This window comes from Morone saxatilis, unplaced genomic scaffold (genome assembly GCF_004916995.1).
Source record: "Morone saxatilis isolate NCDOM2014 unplaced genomic scaffold, NCSU_SB_2.0 Contig1, whole genome shotgun sequence".
Lineage (NCBI taxonomy): Eukaryota > Metazoa > Chordata > Actinopteri > Moronidae > Morone > Morone saxatilis.
The window spans coordinates 15,735,389-15,748,480 of record NW_023339651.1 but is presented as its reverse complement, the minus strand read 5'-3'; the positions used below and the strand labels follow the sequence as shown (position 1 = coordinate 15,748,480).

Sequence of the window (13,092 nt, the reverse complement as noted above, 5' to 3'; positions counted from 1 at the left end):
GCAGCAGTAATGTGATTTTTTACCTGCATTGAATGGGTGGTAGTGAGTCCCCTTAAAGATGCACTAATCAATATTTTTATCAACAAATTGATCAGATGTGAAGAGTGAAATTAATCCTAATAACAAACCCACAGATAATTGTCATTGGTTTTTATCATTGGTTTTATGTCCAACTTAACTTTTCTGTTTTAGTTAACTTTCACTGCTATCATCAGTGTCTTCTCGAAGCAGATCTCTTCAATAAATAAACCCTGATAAACGCCATTTTACACCAGAACCAATCCAAGAAAAAAAAGTTCACAACTAGCTGGTGAACATAGAGAGGCACTTAGCAGCTTAAAAGCCACATATTTTCCTCAGAAGTTGAATGAATGCTAATGTTGCTCCATGTCTGCTTGATGATTTAATAGGCAACTGTGTACAACCAGTCAATGTTGAGTTTGTTCCTCTGTCCCCAAGAAGGCAGCATTTTTTACCCTGCTTTAAAGAGCTGCTAATAATAAAACAGTTAATTGGAGAGTTTAAATGTTACATAATGGTCTAAGTTTTGACCATTTTGACCCTTGGATACTTTCGCAATTCTTAACTTGAAAACATAAAAGCTTGCGTTGATTATTGGAATTACACATTGCATTCCTTCGTATATTATTTATGTCAAGCATAAAAAAAAGGCTATTGGTCAAACTCTAATATAATTTGACAGGTTTTTACTGCATATTTTTCGACCCAGTAATATGACCACAGATCTTTCTCAGTCCAGTTTTCCCTGCTGTGTTTGTTTCTCTCCTGCGTGCCTACATTATTTGCTGTATCCATGCCAGTAGATTTTGTCGTCGCCTTTCATCCCTGATTGACTCCATAGAGAGAAATTCTTAAAAGCCTGAAAGGGCCACAATAAAAGCATTTTTATGAAACCCGGCATGAACCAAGTACTGAGTGACTGCATGGTTGAAAGACAGAAATTCCAAGATAGTCCGGACTCAGGCCAACGTCCCCAGACACACTGGCTTGTGGTTGGGGCTCAAACCCCCCACAGGAACAAGGGGCAAATCCCATCATTCATCTAGCACATGCAGGATGTAGTGGTGAAAGCCACCACCATCATGTCCTTTGTTCCATTCGCCAGTGGTGTGAAATAAGCTCTCATGCCTATCAGATTTTATAGATTTCCCCTATATATGTTTATGAACATTTTACCTTGCATTGCTCCTAACATTCTACGTCTGTTTGTTCTTTAAAAAGTGCAAAGGAAGTGAAGTTCTATGTGTCATGTTTTCTTGGAATAAAGAATTAGGGAGTTAGTGATAGCAGCCATGGATGAACAAGAACACTAAAAGTGATCCCCCTAGATAAACTTCTACAGAAAATCAAAGTAAAAAAACATTCGAGAGTCACTCACAGTGCTTAACCGACAGGGTGGTCTCTGGGAAGTGCAGTACAGAAAAAAATACAGAACTTTACACAATCGTGATGTGTTTCCCATCAGAAGTATATCTTTGTTCCCTTTTTATTTTGAAAAATACCTACAGTATGTGGGAACACAGCAAATTCTTTCAACTGTCATATCATTTAATAATGAATAGTTTTCAATAATTATTGAAAAGGAGAGGGAAGACGACTCTAGTGAGCGCAAACAGCTGCATTCAGAGTCTATTACGGTTGAACTTTTTCAGCTTAATATCTGAGTTCCCTGAATTATACACATCTTCACCAGCAGAGAGAAGAGAAACATTCTTGGAGGAACATCAGCTATAAAGTCTAAATATCCATCATTTGGGACAATAAACAACAATTACAATACCGGTCAGCAAAACTTGCTGTATTCATTTAGTCATATTGCTTAACATTTCTTCTATGTTAAGCTACAACTGGCTAGCTGCTAGCACCGATTCAAAATACAGAAGAGTTCAGGAGGTAGAGCAGGGCGTCCACTACAGACAGAAGGTTGGCAGTGCACTCCTCCAAGACTAGAAAGGTGCTATATAGGTTCCTGCACTGTGAATTCCCATAAAGCCGCAGTATCACTGTGTTTTTGTAACTAACCTGGTTTTATATTTCACCAAGATTTTTGTCTGGTCTCAATATAGTAATAATAGTATTAATTAATATGTTAAATAATTTTTATTGTATAATTCTGGGAATTCATTCATTCCATTCATCTCCAAGTCAAGTCAATTTTATTTATAGACCACAACAATCATGGGTTTTTACAATCTGTACAGCAGTGGTCAACAGCGTTTAGTCAGCTCAGCTCAGTTCAACAACAACAAAAAAAAGGGCATTCTATGGAGATGTCTGCTTGTCAGTAACCTCACAGTTTCCAGTGCCTCCCTCATTATCTCTGTCAAGTGTTTACAGTGTCTTCATTAGCAGCCAGCCCTCTAATGATAACACAGCTTAAAAGAAGGCATCAATGGCAGTGATAACAAGCTACTATTTTGGTTGACACCAAGTCCCCCTGTTTACTCTGGGAGCATGGGAGCGGACATCAGGACTGTGGTCCTTGCATTGGGGATCTCCATTTTCAAACCTTGCCATCGCAAAGTCTGTTTTCAAGCTGGGAAGAAGGTAAACTTTGTGAAAGATCAGTGGCTTAGAAGGAATCTAATTTCAACATGCGGAGCTCCAGATCATTCCTGTTCCAGGTTTGTTTAAGTCTAGTGGTTTCTATAGGCTCCTGCACCTGTAAACCTCTCACTAATGACATCCAGAGCGGGGACCCTGAGGGACTCTACTCTCAGCTGTCAGAGGAGGACCTTCTGGAGGAGGAAGACACCGACTCCAAGATGGAAAACCTCCTGGGAACCATGAAGGAGGGCTTTCTTAAGAAACTCAACCTGTCGGATGTTCCTCAGGAGCACAGCAAGATCTACCCTCCTCAGTTTATGATGGAGCTTTACGACAAGTACGCCTCGGACAGCTTGACAATCCCTCAGTCTGATGTCATACGAAGCTTCACTGTCCAAGGTACATGAACTGAGCGTAACACTGACCATCACCTGTTCATAAAGATAAATGTTAACCACAACTGCTTTATGTATAGTTTAGGTTGTCTTGAGCTGTTCAATTTTATCCACATATATATATATTTTTATGTTAATTTTACATTACATAAAGCTCTAAACCCATGGTTCCCACACTTTTAGGACTGTGAAGGACCCCTTCATTGTCTACTTGTGATCCGTCATTACTGTGATCAAAAGTGATCTTATTCTTATTTTATTTTTGGGTGCCTAAAAATCAAATAAAAAAAACTTCCTGTAATTTGTAAACTGAAGGAGTGTCTAAAAAACCCCAATAATTTTATGAAACAGAAATATGCTTTTTCTGGTTCCTCTCTTTTTTGTAATTATGTCACAGACACACAGATTTATCTTGTGAGCCCTTGTGGGGGCCTCAATACTGTGATGTATTACCCCATGATAGCCTCCCAAAGACTGTAATGCTTGTATCTTTCCTAGAAATAGCCAGATACAATGTATTAAATATTGATTCACCCCCACTTTTTTAACGTTTAACTGAAATTTTAATCCACTCATTCAAAGACTCTTAAACGATACAGCAGCTATTGTGCATCATATTTCATTTTTGGAGTTAAACCATTTTTGGATATAGTGTATTGGTTTCAAGTGTCTGGCCATGGGTATTTTGAGCCGTGATCCAGTGTTGCTGACTGTCAATTTTAGTGATCCACTCCCATCTGGAGCAAGTCATAGCCCTGTTGATGAAATATATGTTTTTTACTCTTTTCAACAGGCAACATAACATTGGTTATCAACTATTAACAAATTCAGTGCAGTTTATTTCTCTCAGAAAGTAGAAGCTAGCAAGCTAGGCTATGTAGCTTCCACATGAAAAGTAAAAGCTAGTTAGCCTATCTTGCTAATATTAACGTTAATGCAATCTTCTTATCAAATAAGTACAAGTCAAAGCAAACACTGATACATGTACAGATTTCTTTGAAAAATCTCAGTTTGACCCCTTGTCATATGTACAAATATCAGCTGCCACTGACCTCTTCGTATCTCTCCAACAGATATCACTTTCTCTGTGACAAATGGCACAAAGACGAAGTACAGGCTGCAGTTCAACGTCAGCATCCCCAGCCATGAAAAGATTACTACTGCTGAACTACAGCTCTTCTTCCTCCCACGTCCCAGGTCAGGGGTCACCTTCCACAATTTCAGGGCCACCGTCAAAGTCTATGAAGTGGATTACGACGATTTCACACCCACGACCCAGCTACTGGTTGGCAAAGAGGTGACAGGCTCACAGAGCACATGGGAAAGGTTTGATGTGACCACAGCTATTCAAAGCTGGATCAGGTCGGGTCATGGAGCAACTGTTTTTGATGTAGTGGTGGATATGAAGGACTGTGGGGCTTCTAAGGGTGGAGAAGAAGGAGAAGGCTGTTTAAGTCTTAGCGTGTCTGTTGGGGATAATACTTCAGCGGCTTTAATAGTCTTCTCAGATGACCTGGGTAGCAGGAGGAGGGAGACCAAGAAGGAATTAAGAGAGATGATCCTCCATGAAGAAGAAACCATCTTACACTCGGGTGCCGATTGGAACAGAGGAGATCAACTTCCAAACGAGATCCCAGAGGCTCAGCATCCACGGAGACAGAAGAGGAAGGCCGAGAGGGAATACTGCCGGCGAACCTCTCTCAAGGTCAACTTTAAAGACATCGGCTGGGATAGCTGGATTGTGGCGCCTCCAGAATATGACGCCTTTGAATGTCGAGGCCTGTGTTACCACCCACTGACAGATGAGTCCACCCCGTCAAAACACGCCCTCATCCAGACACTGATCAACATCAGGGACCCCAAGAAGGCCAACATGGCGTGCTGCGTCCCCATCAAACTGGACCCCATCACTGTCATGTATCAAGAGAACGGACGCCTTACTATAAGATACCTTTATGAAGAGATGAAGGTGGCAGAGTGTGGCTGCAGGTAGTCAGGGAGATTTGGTTTGCTTTGATGGTAGCACAGGTGATTCTTATGGTTCTAATGCTGCAATTTATTCGAGTCAGTCAGATGTTCATGCACTTCATTGATCCAGGAGAAGTAAAATAGGCAAGTCTAAGAAGAAAAAAGGATGCCCCTACTACCTATTTGAAGAAAATTTTAAAATCCCAAATATTCCTCTTCATGCAACAGCTTATGTTACATCAGTGATATTTTACCTAAATGGTGATGTTTTGCAGTTATAATGCTCACCATAGTAATGATCTTATTTTGGCACATTTTAGCATGCTAACGTTTGCTAATCAGCACTAAACGCAAAGTACAGATTACTTTTGCAGGTCTTACCAAAAGTATTGGACCAAAAGAAGTTTTGATCTGGTAGAGGAAAAATCAGAAGAATTCATCCTCTTGGGGCCATTATATTTGCACAAAACTTCAGGGCAACTCATCCTGTAAGATAGTTGTTCAGTTCAGTGTGGACCAAAGCGGTGGAATGACCTGTCAACAGACCGACATTGCCACCCCTACAGCCCTGCCGCAAGCACGGCTAAAAATATAATAAAGGTTAATTAAATATATTGTGTGTATAGTTTTTAGACTGTACCCTTGAAATAGCCCAATGTCATGTTGCATTTACAGTTTATTCTATTCCTTGAAATTTATTGCAAACAAAAGTAAAAAAATAGCGATATGTCTGGGATGCAGCATAATAATAATCAAATTATGCTTTTTAGCATTTCACATGTTGAAACTACCAAGCAGAAAACCAAAGGAAACAGCTTTACATTGGGTATTTAATACTGGTTATATGTACATAAAAAGCCCTTACGCTGCCTTGGTCTAATGTGTTTAAACAGAACTAATAAAATTGTATTTTGTATGTAGTAAATAATGTAAAACAGAACATAAGTATGTAAAAAGTAAAGTAAAAATAAAAAGTAAAATGCAAATGTAAAAAGTCCATCTTTAATTACTACTACAACTTCTACAAAATAACATTTTTATTTTTGTGAAAGATTAAAAAAATAATGCTAAAGCGGATCCATTTATAATGTACGGAAGCCCTGAGGACGAAGTGAGAAAAAAAATTCTGATGATCCTTTTTCTAAGTCCTCCAGTGGAGTTTTAAATTCATTTCACTATGCACTCTAAACACAACATGGATAAATTATACATATATTATTATATGTATACACATTGTGTGTTAGCACTTGTTTCCATGGATGAAAAAAAAAAAAAAGGATTTATCCTCTGTCTGGGCTTCCATAATGTGTTTGTAAAACCAATAAATTGACTTGTTGGCATTAATAGGGTGGCATTTAATCACAGCTGTTCATCTATTAATCCTGTACTAGTTTTAATGTAAATCTGTACATTACCATTGTAACTGTATGTTTGTTTATATTAATATATTAGTAGTAGTCTGTAATCTACTGCCATACAGACTTGTACAGAATGGTCAGTTTATACATGCATGCTACATTGCTGATGTTGCATGTACTACAAGAGAAACTGTTTCTGAAGTTCTGTGTTGCTATGCACGGCGGCTGTAATGAACTACTAGCATGGACATCTATATAAGGTTGACATGCTTTTAATAAAAATCAACCAGAATTTGATGACAGTTTAATCCTGCAGTTTCAATCTAAATTAAGCTGCTAACCCTACAAATCAAGTTGTCTAGCTTCCGGTGGAGAGTTTTTTTCCTACTGTATGTCTTTAGATGTCTGCATTTTGTTTCTGAGGCCTTTCCTATCCTGAAATGAATAAAAATCTTGTCACAAAATAAAATTGTAGTTACTAATGTTGTTTACTGAGCTCATTCTGCATTTATAGAATTTAGTAACTTGACTTAATGTCTTTTTCTGGTCAATTCCTTTATTTCTTTGATCTCCAGGGATGACTGTAGTATACCAAGAGGCATAAAACTCAACCAATAAAACACTTAATAATAATTAGAAATTCTTAGAAATTCTTCTGGCAATTTTGACGTGGCACGACATGTTGATTTTGTGAAATAATGAGAAACGTTTGTGATATAAAAAGAAAAAGTGAAAACTGTGAATATTTCTATAATACCAGTTGGATGAATTTGTATTTTGTTCTCAACATTATCTTCTCTTTTATTCCTACATGTCTTACATTGGAGGGATAAAATAGGGTAGAACTTTATTTATCCACATTGAAAAGTTGGCTTCCTTTTGTCCATAGGTGTGAAAGTGTTTGTCTGTTTATATGTGTATATTTGTCTATATAATGCTAGCCTTAACTGAATTGGGTATCAGAATGAGTGCAGCAGTGAAAGCACAGATGTCACTAATAGCACAACACTAACAACACTATTAATTGTATTATTTACACCTTTCCTTTTGTTACTGTGACGTGAGGTGTTGAAGCTCCAGGATGCAGCCAGGGGGAAACAATCATTTCTGAAAGGATCATCATCCTTTGCAGAATGACAGGATTACAGCAGGCAGCAAGGGAGGGGCGGGGTACACCTGAAATCAAATCAGTAATCTGTCACCTTGTAGAGATGGACACTAGTGCAGAAACCAAAAGCAATAGAAAATGTCTCATTGTTTTTACTACCACATGCAAATGCATTTTTGAGAAAATTAGGAAAACGTTTTTGAAAACCATAGACATTAATAGGCAACTTATGATTTTATATATGATATATAGTATCATATATGATGATATTTGAAATTGAGTTATGTTTTTTGGGATGTTTTTTCAAGTAAATAAGTCCAGTAGCAGTAGCAGATTATTGAATCCCTGCACTAAGGTATGCACCCTACTGCTCGTCATATGATAGTGAAAACAGCTGTGAGTCCTTGTATCTTTAAAGCAGGGCCAATAATGACTTTATAGCAGATGATATTCTGTTAAAGTTGGTTCAGTTAGGCTAATGGATCCTCCTGTACAGACTGTGTACTTGTGCATAATTGACTTTTACCTCACTCTCTTGTTAATTCATGGTTCAATGAGTTTGGTAACTTCAGATAATTCCCAGCACAGATCCACCCACCTTAGCCAGAGCAATAGCCTAATTAACCAGACTAAGTGAAAACACCTGTGTAGGTGTGCAGGGCTTTTAATAAAACATACTCTTTTTGCCTTGACTGCTATCATCCACACTGTCAACTGCCAAATAATATTTATTGCATTTTGAAGTTTTAATCTATTCAATAAATTCCAGAATTTAATTCTTAAAAATGTTCTTAAAAAATTAAGTTCTTGTTCACAGTTCTTGTACTATCCTGTTGTAACTGTGAACCCAAACTATAACAACAATGGAGATAAATATTCTGCTAAATATTGTCTGTATGTATATCTTAGCCACCACAAATCAAAGGACTCAAATTGAGAATTACATAAATTCAGCTTGTCTGTAAATTTCCTCACATAACAGAACCATCCCATATTCTGTTGTTTGTGGGGTCAGACTCGAATCACAGATAGACTTCTCAGAGGCCACTTGTATAAAATGAAGGGAACACACTACATGGAAAATGTCTGCTCAAATGAAAGTAAAACTAACTTATTCTAGTCAAATATTTTTATCTTAATGCACAGTGTCAGCTCTGCAAACATTTGCAGTCAGTGACACATCCTTATCAGAGCGGAAACCTCTGTAACAAGACCAATGAGGGTACAAGTTCATGTACGTTAATTGAACATCCTTCCTGGGTAACCCAAAATAGCACCAATAACGAGACACACAATTATAAAAAGGAAAAAGCCAATAAAATAATTGCTTCAGTTGACTTTTGCCTCAGAAGATCTTCCCCCAATGTCTGAAGTGTCTGGATTGTCCTGTTTTTTATTTGTTTTTCAAATTTTATTGCAATAGCAGTATTAATACATTCTTTGTCCATTTGGGAGCAGAACAACAAACTGTAAACACAAAATTGACAAATACAACCTTATTTATTAGAACAGCATTATAGGCAACAATGAAAAGGGCTTGCTAACAAGCTAGCTAGCTAACTACTGAAATAGCTAAGCTAAATGTAGCTGGTCATGTTTATGCCTACTGACATGTAAATAATCCCGAGATTATTTCAGCCTACAGCAGTAGAGAATAGAGATCCTGCATTCAAATTTTTTGGTTGCTGTTAGCAGTTCACAAATTTCAATATGCAAAATTGTTGTAGCCTGTTCTTATATTGATACAGGAGGGCAAAGTATGACTGTGATTAGAAGTCTTAATTCGCATGCTGGGAATTTGGCAAAAGGGATTGTATTATGTAAAGCATGAGGCGGTATTAATAGTTAAGACACTAAGATTAGCTGAGCACCGTCTAGCATTTGGACGGAGATAATGTCTGGCTGCATAATTCTGAGCTGCAATAATTGCCTGAATTAGGGTCTTGCGGGATTCTGTATGGAAGTCATTCAGGTTCAAGCTCAACAACAAGATCTAACACTTACAGCACATACAGAATCTAAATCAAATGAAACGATTAAAACTTCATGTAGGCACTTTCCTTGTTACACCATCCACCGAATGAAAAGATATCGTTTAAGAAACAATAGCAAGGCAGGGGAAAAGGGAGAGTAAATACTTCAGCATTCAACCCAGATAAAGCCTTTCCAATCAACCTTTTGTTCCTGTATCCAGAGTGTGCGTTTTTTTTTACCCAATTCTGATCCTGCATGTGTTTTAAGAAGGCTTTGCCACGTGTCCACAAACTGTGTAATCATGTCACCAGTGGAGCAACCCAGACATGACCCCTAAAGCTACCAAGCGCACAAAAATACGCCACCATAAGCTTTCGTAACAGACAAGTGGGAGAGAGTGAGGGAGAAGGAGCGTGAGAGTTTCTGATCAGGGCTTTCATATCACAAACACGTGTTTGACCTGTCCCTCAAGACAGTTTTGTGTCTAAAAGAAATGTTGAGGTGGTATCAGTATAATGATATATGATAGCATATGATGAACTCTGAATGTAATGCAGACAGTAATTCAAGCATAAGTAAGACTACAGTGAAACTGTAGAATTGTGTCAAGTACATAGACAAATACCAAGCAACTGCATGAGTATCAATTAGAAGCAAGAACCGAAACAAGCACTGTGTTGGTGTAGGAAAGGGTAAGAAACTACACTCCCATTTACCATTTTTCATTTTGTCTGTTATTGTCTGCTGGCTGAAGCACCACATATAATGCGATTAAAGGTTTATTGAGGACAAAAGCCTCTTATGTTGATGTTGTTGTCCAAAAAAACGACAATGACAGTGTTCCCTCCTACAAAAACCAACCCCTCTTACAGGGTCATATAAACTATCACAGGCCAGTGAAAGTGAAGACAGAGTGCTTCTCTTTCCATCAGTGATGATGAAGACATTGGCGATGGCGCAACACACACCAGCACTGCTATTGATTCTTCTCCTATGTACTCTATCTGTAAACTCGTCATTCCAGCCTGCCCTGGTGTTAGAAATGGCCAAGATTCTTTTGGAAAACTATTGCTTCCCTGAGAACCTCATTGGGATGCAGGAGGCCATCCAACAAGCCATCAACAGTGGAGAAATCTTGCAGATTTCAGACAGGAAGACACTGGCAGCTGTGCTCACAGTCGGAGTACAAGGGGCACTGAACGATCCACGGTTGACTGTGTCATACGAGCCCAATTTCGTCCCAATGATGCCACAGATGCTGCCGTCTCTCCCCGTAGAGCAGCTGATCTGGCTGGTGAGAAACTCTGTCAAACTGGATATCCTGGACAACAACGTTGGATATTTGCGGATAGATCGGATAATTGGGGAGGAGACAGCGGCAAAGCTTGGCTCTCTGCTGAGGGACAACATCTGGGACAAAGTTGCTCAAACATCCTCGCTGATCTTTGACCTGAGGTATAGCACAGCTGGTGAATTGTCTGGAGTTCCGTTTATAATCTCCTATTTCTCAGAACCGGATGCTCTTATTCATATTGACACTGTGTATGACAGGCCCTCAAATACAACCAAAGAACTATGGACCATGCCGTCATTAATAGGGGAAAAGTATGGAAAGAAGAAAGATGTGATTATTTTGACCAGTAAGCGTACTATGGGGGCTGCTGAGGCAGTGGCATATACATTAAAAAACCTAAAGAGGGCCATCATAGTTGGGGAAAGGTCTGCTGGTGGGTCAGTTAAAGTCCAAAAAATTAGGATTGCTCAGTCTGCGTTCTATATAACAGTTCCTGTTGCAAGATCGGTCAGCCCAATAACAGGTCAGAGCTGGGAGGTGAGTGGTGTTTCCCCAACAGTCAACATCATTGCCAAGGAAGCTGTCACAAAAGCCAAGTCCCTTCTGGCTGTAAGGAGTGCCATTCCAGAAGTTGTGCAAAGTATCTCTGACAAAATCGTGCGGTTCTATGCTTTCACTGACCGAGTTCCAGCTCTTCTTCAACATCTGCAATCTACAGACTTATTCTCTGTTGTATCTGAGGAGGACCTAGCAGTCAGACTCAACCATGATCTCCAGAATGTGTCTGAAGATCCACGACTGATCATCAAATATATGCAAGACAATGCTGCCATAGTAGAGGAGGACCCTGAGCTTTACAATGTTCCAGATGATATGAAATTATTAAGAGAGCTGGTTGATACCATGTTCATAGTGGAAATTCTACCACACAACACTGGCTATCTCCGCTTTGACAAGTTTGTCAAGTTCTCTGCAGGGGATAAACTAGAAGAGCTCATGGCTAAAAAGGTATGGGAGCCCCTCAAAGACACTAATAACCTGATTATTGATCTGCGCTATAACACTGGTGGATCCTCTACGTCTCTAGTCCTGATACTGTCCTATCTGCAGGATGTTTCCCAGGAGCATCACTTTTTCACAATTTATGACAGTTTTCAGAACACAACAACAGAATATGACTCTCTGCCTCAAATTACAGGCCCATCCTATGGCTCCAAACGAGGGGTTTATGTGTTGACAAGCTACTACACAGCAAGTGTCGGCGAAGAGTTTGCTTACTTGATACAGTCCCTACATTGTGGCACCGTCATCGGGGAAATTACATCTGGTACCCTGATGCACTCAAAGATGTTTCAAATAGAGGGAACAAATATTGCCATGACTGTCCCTTTCATAAACTTTTTAGACAACAATGGTGAATGCTGGCTGGGAGGTGGTGTGGTTCCTGATGCCATTGTGCTTGCCGAGGATGCTGTGCAGCATGCTCACGAGATTGCAAATTTTCACAAAGGGCTCAGGTCCCTCATAGAGAGAACTGGGGAACTGTTAGAAAAACATTATGCAATCCATGAAGTTGCATTAGATGTCAGCAAGGTACTGTTGAGCAAATGGCTTGAGGGATTGTACCGGCCAGTGGTTGACTTTGAATCTCTGGCATCTCAGTTGACGGCGGACCTGCAAGAAACTTCAGGTGATCACCGCCTTCATGTCTTTCACTGCGATGTTGAGCCTGAGTCGCTTCATGATGTACCAAAAATTCCTACTGCTGAAGAAGTGGGATACATGATTGACGCTTTGTTTAAAATTGAGCTTTTGCCAGGCAATGTTGGTTATCTGAGGTTTGACATGATGGCAGATGTAGAGGTGGTAAAGGCCACCGGACCTCAGCTGATAAAATTAGTGTGGAGCAAGATAGTAAACACAGATGCCCTTGTAATTGACATGAGGTACAACACCGGTGGATATTCAACAGCAATTCCCCTCTTGTGCACGTACTTTTTTGATGCTGAACCTTTGCGGCATCTTTACACTGTCTTTGACCGCACCACAACCACTATGACAGAGGTCATGACTTTGCCTCAGGTCAGGGGTCAAAGGTATGGGTCCTCCAAGGGCGTTTACATCCTCACCAGCCATATGACAGGGTCAGCAGCTGAAGTGTTCATCCGTACTATGAAAGACCTGAACAGGGCCACAATCATTGGGGAACCAACGACTGGAGGCTCTCTATCAAGTGGAACCTATCAGATTGGGGACAGTGTCCTATATGCTTCCGTTCCTAACCAGGTTGTGTTGAGTGCAATTACTGGGAAAGTGTGGAGTGTTTCAGGGGTCGAGCCTCATGTTATTGCCCAGGCAAATGATGCTCTTCCTGTGGCACAGAGAATCATAGCAGCAAGGCTGTTGAAGAGAGAGCAAGGAAAATAG

At 39.7% G+C, this 13,092-nt stretch overlaps 2 protein-coding genes across 2 annotated transcripts; both read left to right on the top strand.

Moving 5' to 3' along the window:
* Positions 1-2,615: 2,615 nt before the first annotated feature.
* On the top strand, positions 2,616-4,956 carry gdf2 (growth differentiation factor 2). The gene is made up of 2 exons (XM_035670470.1): positions 2,616-2,967; positions 4,037-4,956. The coding sequence occupies exons 1-2, from the start codon at positions 2,616-2,618 to the stop codon at positions 4,954-4,956; spliced, it is 1,272 nt and encodes a 423-aa protein (XP_035526363.1).
* A 5,457-nt stretch (positions 4,957-10,413) lies between these two features.
* Positions 10,414-13,092, top strand: LOC118334195 (retinol-binding protein 3-like). The gene has a single exon (XM_035670030.1). The coding sequence runs from the start codon at positions 10,414-10,416 to the stop codon at positions 13,090-13,092; it is 2,679 nt and encodes an 892-aa protein (XP_035525923.1).

Bases quoted from the DNA above. Each gene is read 5' to 3' on its own strand.
- LOC118334195 (XM_035670030.1), top strand. From the start codon at position 10,414: ATGGCCAAGATTCTTTTGGAAAACTATTGCTTCCCTGAGAACCTCATT.
- gdf2 (XM_035670470.1), top strand. From the start codon at position 2,616: ATGCGGAGCTCCAGATCATTCCTGTTCCAGGTTTGTTTAAGTCTAGTG. The intron at 2,968-4,036 runs GTACATGAACTG...TCTCTCCAACAG, and splicing joins ACGAAGCTTCACTGTCCAAG to ATATCACTTTCTCTGTGACA.